Source organism: Lytechinus pictus, chromosome 1 (assembly GCF_037042905.1).
Source record: "Lytechinus pictus isolate F3 Inbred chromosome 1, Lp3.0, whole genome shotgun sequence".
Classification (NCBI taxonomy): Eukaryota; Metazoa; Echinodermata; class Echinoidea; order Temnopleuroida; family Toxopneustidae; genus Lytechinus; species Lytechinus pictus.
The window spans coordinates 8,402,643-8,415,352 of record NC_087245.1 but is presented as its reverse complement, the minus strand read 5'-3'; the positions used below and the strand labels follow the sequence as shown (position 1 = coordinate 8,415,352).

The following is a 12,710-nucleotide window of genomic DNA, read 5'->3' as shown; positions in this document are numbered from 1 at the left end:
TTCTGTAAAGATTTGACTTTATAATTTTGTTTGTATTTTGTTGACTGAAAAGAAATGAATCTAAATCCTGAGAAAAAAAGTTAGTGAGCTTTTGACTGATCATGTCTCAACTCTCAACACTCTTGAAGACTATACAAGGAGACTCGCCTGCGTGGCAGAAGTGAGATAGAGGCGGCACGCCGCTTTTCTGATGGCGGCGTCGTCATTAAAGCATTGACATATTAACCGAAGATATTTTATCATAACTTTGAATGTAACTTGGACTTAAGGATGATCAAGTATTATTGATCTCTTTTAGGAGTCATGTTAGAGATTTAGAATTCAGACTTTACCCCAGTGCTACCAATCTTCTGATCACAATTGTAAATTATGTTCGTTTTCTGCAGCTGATGCATGTGTTTTACGGCACATTTTGGAAAATTACACATTTTTGGTAAATTACCAAAAATTTGCAATATATCGAAATGTGCCGTAACTATTGTAACGGCACATTTTGGTAACTGCACATTTCGGTGAAATGTTGCAGAATTTGTAGGACATTGACGGCAAATGTTGGCAACCTCAGGGATCATTGGCTCAATTATCAGTACTCATTCTTTGCATTAAAAATATAAATTACCACTAAGAGGTCATAGCAGTTGGTCTCTTCGTCCAATGCCATTTCGTCCAATGACCATATCGTTTAATTCCGTTTGGTCTAATACCATTACCAAAAACACAGCTTCTCAAAAATATCAAATATTTTATAAACATTACTACGCCGAATTTCATAAAATTCACCCCGTAGTTAAAAAAATAAAATGAGAAAAAAAATAGAATCTCCAATGTCTGATTACATCCATTTGATAACAAATGATCCTGTAAACTATGTATTTGTATTTTGTAATATCCTGAAGTTTTTCCCACGTTTAAACATTTGTACAGATCTTTTTAAGCAAAAGACGATATGACTGTCGAAAAATCTTTCCGCTTGAGTGAGAACCACTTACTTTTGAAAAGTTCGTGAAAAATGATTTGCGCAGAACTTTGAAATATTTATATGAATAAAAGTAGACAGTGTGAAGAACACATGGACTTTAGCTAGGAAGATTGATTTGAAGATATCTTTTACTTTTCTAACTTATTTTCTTGCCCAAAACACTTCATAGAGCCCAATTGCGCCCCCCCCCCCCCCCCACTGACGAGGCCATCGTGATGATATCTGCTTTACACGGAGCTGTGATTCACATGAAACGGCCAAGGCTTGATTTTCGTTTTGTTAATCATTGTCAAGTTTGGGAAAAGTGTGGAGAAACAAGTAATAAATGGAATATGAATATATATACATGGAATATATAACCCCACTTTAAATGATGACAAGTTAGTGAAAGAATGTTGGAGATGAGAGAAATAAACTTATAAGCTTATCTAGGGTTAAAATGTTAATTTGGGTGACAAAGTTGTTACAATATGTTTAAATGTATTTGTTTTATTTCAATTGGCTAAAAATTATGATAAATGTATGAGAGATGCTCGGCACGGTCAGTTTGTTTTCGCCTATTATTTTTGACACGGCGTGAAAATGTGCATACCTGCGCAAACCAATTTCTGCGAGCTTAACAAAAATGGACAATGCTCACTCAAGTGTAAAATTTTTAAAAGATTTTTACTTTCATTAATTTGATAGATGAGACCCAAGCCCAAGAATATACGTTAAAACTATCCCCATGTTTCTTTTTCAATTTCCAGGACTTTTTCAAAGTGTAATTTTTTTTAATGTGGAGAAGGTTTACTGTTCACCATGTGTAGTATGAAGAAGGGGATGGAAATGCAGGCAGAAAATTGAAATGGAAAGACAAGAAAGGATGCAAAAGAGGAAATTACATGTATTCTTTTCTTGAAAGTGAGTGAAGTCCTGAAAAGGACTGTAAACCAGATGAGATGAGCTGAATATGGCTTGAGTAGCGATGGTTTGAGTAGTAGCAGGATGAAGTGAAGAGAGGTTACTCTGTTCACTTCACTTCAGCCTGCTACTATAAGCACCACTGATTGGGGTATGTTGCATTTATCCTTTAGAATATGCGAGGAACCGTTGTGACCGAATAAGACAATTTAATAACAAGCCCCCAAAAGTAATAGAACGGTCATCAGTCAAAAAACGGTGGACATTTCGTATCCATCAAATTTGATTTCTTTAAAAATCAGCTGTAATTATTATCTGATCGATTTCCTATAGCAAATATATTTTCTTCCCGAATGATAAAATTGTGATATTTGAAATAGCCGGGGAGATCATAATAATAATCATGTCGAGCCCTCCCCACCCCACCCCCCCCCCCCTCCCTCCACCTCTTATACCGACACACACAGACCAATGAATCGGCATATATTGTTATTTTGCCTGTTCTGTTGTATATTGACTTTCGGCGATTTTCCGTTTTCTACTTCCATTATTGTTGCTCTCTTTATGACTTGTGATATTTGCTCTTTTTATCTCTCCTACTCAGCAAGGTTATTGTGCTGTAAACCAATTTTGTAACACTCGTAGCACTGGTAAGATTTCGTTATTTTAGGGGGATTCAATGTCTTTCGTAACCAGGCAAACATCGTGAGGATTCTCAGATGAGGGAGGACCTCGATTAAGCCTTATTGAAATGCATGTAAATCTGAATACATTTATTTGTTCAGTACTTTTGCTGTCTCTACAGCCGCCAAACAAACAGCGTAATCACATGACAACGAGATGCTACCTCCCCCATCTTTGTGCCCTGTATTCCGGATCGTCTGTAACCACGTTTGCGCTAAAATCATGGAAGGCTGAAATTGTAAAAATAAAGTTTGTTTTCACTGCACGTTTCTTATGTTTATTTTGTTCTTCTCCATATGTTTTGATAATAATGATGATAAAGGTAACAATGATGATAAAATTAATAATAACAGTAATAATAATGATAATAATAATAGCAATAATAATAATAACAATAAAAAATAATGATAATCAAAATAATATTCAAATGATGACAGTATTAATAATATGTACAATTAGATAATTTTTCAAATATGATGAATTGAATCAGTAGAAACTGATGTGTGTAGCATTGGCTATCTTTTTTAATCCACTACTTATGACCTCAGTTTTATATAAATAGAAGTTCAGAAGACAGAACTAAAATATATTTTTAGTTACCATCCTATATAAATTTCAATATCCATTCTTCTTCATTATATTATTCTCCATCTTGCTCTTCTATGCCTTGGTATATGTTTTTGTTTTACTTATTTATTTACTGTCTTCCTTCCTTCGTATTTCTTTTCTACTTTCTTACATGATCATTTACTTTAATCTTTATTTTTCGCTACCGTTTCCCCCTCCACATTGTTGTTTTTTATATTGTCATTTGATATAAAAACATGCATATAAGAGACATAAAACATAGGCCGACATGTCTTCGATTCTATCTCCCCCATTCTCGTTCACATATTTCTTGAAATTTTTATCTCTTTATCCCTGCTATTTGTATTATTTCTCTATCAGTCTATGTACTCCCATCAAAAAGTTCGCTTGAGACCTAATATTCCACATTCTTTATCAGTTTATATTCCCAGTACATGTTCTCAAGATAAAACAGACTTCTTGAGCACTAATTCTACATCAAAGGAATATAGTTTATTTACAAATTTCTCATAAATATATACATGCTTTTCATACATTTTCAAAGCCATTATAAAAAACAAGTTTGCATATAAATTAATTTTTCAAGAGGACGTCAACTGGAATGCATTATCAAAATAAAAGAAAGAAAAGGTAATTATAACAATTCACTTTTTATGAATTGCTTCATACACGAGCTTCCACAATAAATAATATTATTCTGTTATACTATCATATATATAAGAAAAAAAAATCTTGTATCAAAGTTACGTTTTACTTCAAATGATCATCAATTTTAAGAGAATGAATAAAACAAAATATGGCACCTCAACGTTTATGCGCTGTATAAACTTATGTACACATTCAATGAAATATCAATCATGTACCTACAAGTCCATTCCAAAATTGCTCAACCCTCTCTCCTTGACCCCTCGCATTCTGGAAATTCATAATAATGAATAAAATTGCTAGATGGCGAAAATATTACGTATGAACGTCAGGGCAATTAAGTTGTGATTTTTCATAGTATATCCGACATTGCAACTTTCACACATAAAGCAACTTCCAATGCAATAATTTTGCTTGCAACTGTATAACCAATGACAGATGAATATATGATTGTTTTAATCTGTATGGGGAGGGGTATTGATGGAACCGGAACATTCCCGTATCATTGGTTAGGTTACCTGTCTTCCAAAGAAATGTTATACCATAGGTCCATGGTTATACTACACCTCAACTCTAACATGTTTCAGGGGAGATCATACAGAAGTATTTTTTGCATTTTTGACCGATGAAGCTTGATAAAACAAAATTCTCGTTCTTCTTTCAGTTTAGTGTACAGCACAAATTGGAAATTCTAAAAAAGAACACGCTGTTTCCACTGCGTGTATGTGGGTGGGATGAATAAAGAGGACGGAATTGCTGACACACAACAGAACACAGCACATTTATTTCTGTTAAGAAATTGGTTAAAATATTCACTATACACGACGTTCACCAGAATTTATATCCAAATTTGCAACAAATGTTTTCTTACAATGGGTCTTGAATAATACATCAAACCAAAGTTAACGATTGGGAAAGGGGCACACTATGAACATAAATGAGTAAATTAATCCCATGAGAGAAAGATAGATATTATGTACATTATGAATCCTTTAATTGAAATTACCGATGCTGCCAAATTGAATTTTTCTAAATCTCCTATCTTAATTTCTTGATTTATTCATTATTCATTTATTTATTCATTTATTTATTCACTTATTTATCTATTTTGTTATTTCTTCATTGGTTACTTCTTCTTTCTTTTTTATGTTTTGGTCGTCTCTATATTTCAGCCTTATAGATGAATAATCCGGGTCTTTATTCTTTTAATAAATAGAGTATTCTTTCGAATATTTGTGTTGTAGTTCCAAATGATACCACCACATATTTATTTTGGTCTACCAGATTTCATTTCGTTACCTTGTACTTCAGATTAAGGGAAATCAGTCAATGATCAAAGTGTTCTTGGCATTTGAACATGATCTATCGTTTCGATATGCGAGTCCCGGAGGAACTCATCGTTTCATCATGGAGATGTATTCTCTGTATGCTCTACTGTTAAATCGTGGTGTGTCTCTGAAAATACAAAAAAAAATTGAAAACTTTGATTGAAGATGTCTTAACAGTGTTTAAAATAATCATCTCAAACTCTTAAGATATGCGCTCAGACTCGGCTCCTGTATTTAAAAGACAAATTGGCACTGATCATGCAAGCTTATTTGATAGATAAAACTTAAGCGTATCCTGTTGCTACAACTGAGCTGGATAATTGTTGAATATCAATGCCAACAATATTCCTTGCTTTGTTTGCTTAACTGCTTGCATCTATCCCTCTATTCGGATGATGAGTTATTCAATTCGCTTTGTATATAGAAAGTTCAAAAATCCAAAATTACATATCGCGCGTCTTTTAGTTAAGGAATGTTTGATAACTCTTCTAAAAATGTCCATCTCAAGTTTGATTAATTTGTTACAGATTCTGCTGTCGTAGATTCGAATGCTGCTGACGTATGTTCATCCGCGGTAGCCCACGCCTCACTAGTTTGACTCGTCATTGAATCGGTGGTTGTCATGTCAAATGTTACCATTTCTGCAGTAACCTCTTCATTTGTCGTCATTGTTGTATCCACTGTGGTGGGTATGGTAGTTGTTGTAGATGATGCTGCCACAGCTGTAGTTGATGTGACGGAGGAATCTGATGAACCAAACTGGAAATCTGTTAAAAAATAAATGTAAACAACAACAAAATATCATCTATTCATTCTTGCTATCTTTCGGAATTTTTATTTCTTCTACATCTGTTAAGCAGGCAGTGTTATTATGGCGCCATTTTCTGACCTATTCGTGCCACCAGTATTTATCAGGTCTGTGTATTGATCGCAAGCATGGTAAATATTAGTATTAAATGCAGAAACAACAAAAATGTAAATATCACGTGGCTTTATTCTGTGCATGGTCCACTTTTAATCTTCAATCTTGATTTTGTAATTAACAAAATTTCAGAAAGTCATCAAACATATTACATGAATTAATCATAGTTTTATCCATACATTATTATGTATTATTTAATCCTGGGGCTTATAATCATTTGTTTATTTAATTGAGCTTATAATGTGTTCAGAGGATAGGTTATAGGTGTGTAAAGCCTGTAGGTATGTTGCATTTGTCATGAACCGAGTTGGTTTTCATTAATAGAATTTTCATAGGTGTATGTTTTCCTTGTGGTCAAATGATTGCTGCTTTGTATGTTCTACACTCTAACAAAAGTTTTCCCCAATATTGGGTAAAATGGGAACATGCAAGTTGGTTGGGTAAAAAAAGATTCCAAATATTTTGTAAATTTTACGCAATGTTGCGTTGAAATTTACCCTTAAAACATACATTTAGCCCAATATGGGGTAAAAACAAAATACCCAGCAAACATCCATGTTCCCTTTCTACCCAATATTAGGTAAAATTTTACTCATTGTTTTTAGAATGTATGTTAAACTATTGAGAGATAGATCACCCAAGAAAAGGCCTCTTTGACTACAGATAAAATAAATGTTTTCATATCTTTAGGGTAATGTTGACTACTTGGCTTTATCTAACACTCGTGGATCGATAAGCCACTCATTACAAGTCATGAATACTCTCAGCAGAATGAACGTTTATTCATTCCCATTGTCCGACATGTCTAAATCCTCTAAGCAAATACTAGTCAACTCAACAGTCAGGAAAGACTGGTGTCATACCTAGCAACTTTTGTAAATATGTGATATTAGTTCTTATTTGGAATAACATACCATCAATGTTGATTCATCTTTATAGAGAGAGAGAGAGAGAGAGAGGGGGGGGAGAGAAATGAAAGAAAGACAGAAAGAAAGAAAGAAAGGAAGAAAGAAAGGAAGAAGGAAAGGAAGAAAGAAAAAAGAAAGAGAGAAAGAAAGAAAGAAAAGGAGAAGAGAGGAGGGAGGGGAGAGGGAAAAAGAGGAAAGCAGGTATAGCACATGAGATACAGATGACAGTATATGGTGTTAAAACAATCAAATTACGGAGTCAAATCATGGTCTGTCAAAACATGCAAATGGGCGGCGAGAGGCATACATAATGACGTCCAGTTGAAAAGGTACCATTTTCTTTATATCTGAAATTACTTAAAGCCTAGAGACGCGGAGTGAGAAAAAGAAGGAAACCGAAGGGGAGACAGTTACAATCAAATGTCTTAAAATAGATCATACCTGTCACTACCCATAAGACTATTACGGCAACCACGATGATGGTGATGATCAAGATGGTGATGACGCTACCACATACACAGCAAAACCATTTATCCCCTCCTTTGGTCCTTCTTCTTCGTCTTCTTCTCACCCCTTGCTCTTCCTGTTCCTCCGGATCAATCAACCTGCCACGGTCGTCAACAGGATGAACCCGTAGATCGCGACCTGATATCGAAGACGATGGCCGGTAGACTCCACCATCCCTCCTCTCGTTGGTATATTGGTGAGATGGAGGGCCATCGAAGGTGGGGCTCCAAGCCTCTCGCTTGGGAGGGGTGGAGGGTGCCTGCCGCTGACCGCTCCTCGGAAATTCACTGTAAGTAATAACATAATTCAATGATTGATATAAAGTTTACACACAAAATGTGCTATGAGTATAATAACACCGGTGCTCTCATTTCGATTTTTTTTTTTTAAGTTTTACAATAAATACGTAATAATAATGATAATGATATTGATAATGAAAACAATAATAATAATATATTTTTCATAAACATCGATGAAGAATAAACAAAAAATGTGATGCTTGTTAAGATAAGGAAAATGTCACATTTCATTTCCCTACAGAGTTATAGTATATATCAATGCTGGTCCTTATGCAATGAGAGAACTGATTGCTTCACCAACTCGGTATCTATCTCGTAATTTATTACATATAATGATGAATATTTAGAATTTGGAATATTCTATACATTTCATGAAATAAAATACAAAAGACATAGTAAGTGTGTGACATCAATTTCTCATTTGCACATAATCCAACTTTTAGTTCACGTAGTTTTGGTTGAATTAACCTTTGAATAGAAATAAAATCGATTTCATGCGACCTTTAAATAGAAATACAATTGATTTCATGCAGTAACACTCAAATGTCCAATTTATTATATCTTTTATATTAATTAAAATAATAGTTCTTCGAGACGCATAATGCTACATAAATAATCTATGTGTTAAGAAGGTTTTTTAATCTGTTTGTAGGGCTAATGGAACTACAAGTGCTTCTTAAAAAGGTATAATTCAAAGACAGATATAAATCTATTGAAATATCTTATTGTTATTCATTGGCACAGATCTATCAACTGTAAATTTGCAATTGAAAATTGATAGCAAATTAGAAAATTTAATGTTGGGGTAGGTGTACAAGGTGACGAACATGAATTGAAGATCATTTGCACACAATATTACAACGAAACTAATTACGCACTGTATGAAAATTATTATCAGTGGTATACTGATGCATTGTATTGTCCCTCTTGATTGGAAATATACTTTTCTTCAAAGTAAAGTATCTTGTTACTCAACTACTACTTACCTTTGGTCCATTTTACCACGGGCTAGGGATTTATCTTTCCAACTAATATCCTTATGAAATATCCACGTTAATATCCAAAGCGAGATTGTGCTTGGAAGTATAAGTAACTTCCGATCCTTAAAGCAAAGCTATAAGCATGATAAGCTCATAACCTGAACCTGAAGAAATGGTGGAAAGTTGAGAATCTAGATCAGGCGCGTCGTCAGAAGTGATGCGGCTTGGGCGGTGGTATTGGTATTGATACAATTGGAATTAACATGTATGGTTTCCCTTTACAAGTCACCCCCAAGGAGGGCAACGAAGCGTGTTAGCTCTATACAGTACAAGCAGAAATAAGATGCTATTTATAATACCAGTAGTGATTAGTTGGTATCAAAATAGTGAAGAAATAGAAATGATCATTGCGATGGTGTGTGACAAGTGGATGCAATAGCGTAAGACGGCAGAGAGGCAAACAAAAGAAAAGGATGGGAAGAGGAGGGAATGACGGAAAGGTAAAATATTAGTGAGTAAACTCAGTAGAGGATGAAAAGCATTAAAAATGTAAATAGAAAGGCATCAATCAGACATTTTCTCTCGGTAAGCAACATGTTTTCTTGATTGTCCCATTGCCCATACAGTAAACATCTCCCGAACCTCACTATATGACAAACTTTATTTTTGAAAGCAGGTCATGTTGCTTTATATGAAAGTGTGCATGATATCGAAAGACTTTCAATCACCTTTTAAATCTCTCTTTTTAATTTTAGGATAAGGGAAAGGGTCCGTCTTTCGCGCGAATTAGGGATCCTACTCCCTGCTAAAACGACTCGTTCGTGGACGAATTTGATTTGGCAATTATCATTTCATTGTTCAAGGTAAGAATCATCAGTAAAGATATTCTCGCAATGAAAATTACTATAGTACGTACAAGCCGGTTAGGGGGTGTAGTTTTACTTGAGGGGGAGATCGTCTTTTTATTTTCTTCTCTCGCTTGTAAAACACAGTCTATCATCATTTGGTCTAATTGCCTTTGGTCTAGACTACACTTCGTCTTATTTTCAATATGTCTAGTGGTCAATAGGTCTAATGAACACCTTTTCTATTGATGGTTTTCCACATCTCGTCTTCTGACGAGTAATTATTGACAGCAGTTGATACCCCTCAAAATATTTCTTTTAATTCGCCCTTTGTGCTCGTAAGAATGAAAGTTAAATGAAGGATAAGATTTCAGCCAGTAAACGAATTCCGAATCATAGGTAACAAAATGCAATATAGTGGCCATGTCAATAATTGTATACACCCAATGTGTTTCTGAAGGATTAAATTGAATTTGATCGATATCTTCCAGATTTTTGACAAACAGATAAAAAATCAACAGAGAACCAGGCAAAAGGGAATGCGCTTTGATCTGCTAATGTGGCTCTTTGATTATTGATAAACTGGGGCACATGTCTATTTTCCCTCAATCCGATAAATGCAAATAAAGAAATGCGGCAAATTATATGATAGTAAGATAGAGAAACGTATAAAAATGTATGCTACATAAGAATGGCAATTGTCAGTGTACTAAGGTTGGTAGGAAAAGAGACAACAGGTAGTGATACAGAGCAGTGGCGTAGACAGGTTCGTATACCTGGGGGGATGACTGGGCTGCCAACGCTAGTGATGGCGCGAAGCGCCCGAGCGAGGGAGCGAAGCGACCGAGCGGGGGGAGGGTGTGGGAGGGGGGTGTCCCCCCTCCCACGGTAGGGAGCTTTTGCAATTTTGAACTTGAAATCGTGCAATCTGATGCATACTGAGGTAAAATAACACACACAAGCGCGCACGCACACACACACACACACACACACCCTCACACACACACACACACACGGGTGCGCGCACCACACACATATACTACGTCTTGAATGGACAGACATACATCGACAAGATCTACACACCGTGGCATACGAATACAGAATGGACTGACACATAGCATTGCATATTGAACCACACTACGTATTTATTTATCTCTGTGAATTTTGCTGTTACACCTCTTCAGAAAAAAAAAACAATGTCAACTGTGTACACGCAGGTATAGTCTTTGTTGTCTTGATATGGGTATGTGGTTATGAATGAAAACAGCCTCTGTGGCCATTTGTGAATAGAACACATAAACAACAAACAAATAACAATATGTCTGTTCATTATAAAGCATAATGAATACGTACATACTATGCTTTTTTTTACCTCAAAGAAACAGGCATAGTATCCATAGATGGATATTGGCTGGCGGCTCATTAACATACAGATACAAAAAACATAAACAGTATCACTATGATCCATGGAGTAACAATACTGCTTTGTAAGTTTGTGAAGAAATCGGAACCATAACGGCATTGCATCGTTTCAAATTAGGGCATTATTTACTTCTATTTGATCTCAGTCTTATAATAGTAATAATAATAATAATAATAATAATAATAATAATGATAATAATAATAATAATAATAATAATAATACAAATAAAAAATAATACTAATACAAATAATAACGCTAATACTTGGTTCCTTTTATCTCGCATTTCAAGACAGGGTAAATTCACACTGCGCTTTACATGAAACAAACTTCTTTAAACATTTCAAACTTATGTCTTCATGCATCAATCAACATACTTTAAATGAATACAAAACAAAGTGCATCTTAAATAAAACAAAAATAAGTAAATAGTTAACAATACAGAAAAGATGTAGCTGCTGCAAGCTTAACAACAAACTAATGTATACCAGTCAGTCCTGATATCAGTATTAGTGTAACAATAGTCATATAGTGGGAGCATGAAGTTGAACAATTCATGATTATACATAATTATATATGTTATAAAGATAGTAGTATGGTACTCTCTGTCACGAATTATTATGTATACTGTTGTATCACATTCATTTTCTATTCTGTTTTAGATTGCGCTGATGCAATTTGCACACAATGTATAATGCCTATAACACGTGGTTTGCCCCATTTGAACACGCAAAACTCGTGGTTATCTTTTGGTTTCCACACCACGAGATTGCGCGCACTGCAAAATATGCGCGATTAATCTTGTGGTTATCTTGTGGTTTCCAAACCACAAGATAACCACAAAATACTTGTAAGATTTTCTTTTTTTTACCGTCTGAATTGGCTTTCACCGTGTGAATGCGGCTAATAACAATAAACACAATTACAATAATGATGAGGATTATTATCATCATCATCATAATTATTATTATTATTAATATTATAATTGTTATCATTATTATTATTACTATTATTATCATCATTATGACTTATTAAGTAACCAAATATCATTCCCCAAAACCTGGGGGGGGGGGATGATTGTACATGCCATCCCCCCCCCCCACCTTGTGAGGTGGGGGATGCATCCCCCTCATCCCCCCCCCCCCCCCGTTGTCTACGCCCCTGATACAGAGAACAGAAGAGGTTTTTCTATACGGAGTCAATTATTCTGGCAACCATTTGTGACCGTCACAAAAGTTCTATGGGGACATTTGAATACAGGTGTTTATAGAAGCAAAAAAAATGTAAATAGGGGATTAAAAGATTATTCCTATTTAACCTTTATTCGTGACTTAGATTAAGAAATAATTTTACGATATATTACTAATTAATGATAAAGCTACACTCTAAAAAAATATTGGGTAAAAATGCTCCATGAGGGAAATTATTTGTCCAACCAACATTGGGCATTTCTTTGGGGCATTTCTAATATATTCAGTGTGATGAAAATTTTGCCCATTCTAAAATAATTACAGCTTATTTTTAACCTTACTGGACAATACGCTTCCCGCATTGGGTAAAATACTGCCCAAAATTTGTTGGACACAAGTCATAATTACCCTCGTGTTGGTTAAAATTTTACCCAATATTTTTTACAGTGTATATGTGAAAGTGAAGAGCGAAGTCTATTTCACATGATCGTGATGGGTAAGAAAAAATGGGG

The 12,710-nt window shown here is 34.8% G+C and overlaps 1 protein-coding gene across 1 annotated transcript; it reads right to left on the bottom strand.

Annotated features, from left to right (window-relative positions):
* Nucleotides 1-3,220: 3,220 nt before the first annotated feature.
* LOC129256938 (uncharacterized) lies at nucleotides 3,221-8,962 on the bottom strand. Its single transcript, XM_064095229.1, has 3 exons — nucleotides 8,750-8,962; nucleotides 7,399-7,751; nucleotides 3,221-5,894 (listed from the first exon to the last, which is right to left on the bottom strand). The coding sequence occupies exons 1-3, from the start codon at nucleotides 8,758-8,760 to the stop codon at nucleotides 5,641-5,643; spliced, it is 618 nt and encodes a 205-aa protein (XP_063951299.1). The 5' UTR covers nucleotides 8,761-8,962; the 3' UTR covers nucleotides 3,221-5,640.
* Between the last annotated feature and the right edge of the window lie 3,748 nt (nucleotides 8,963-12,710).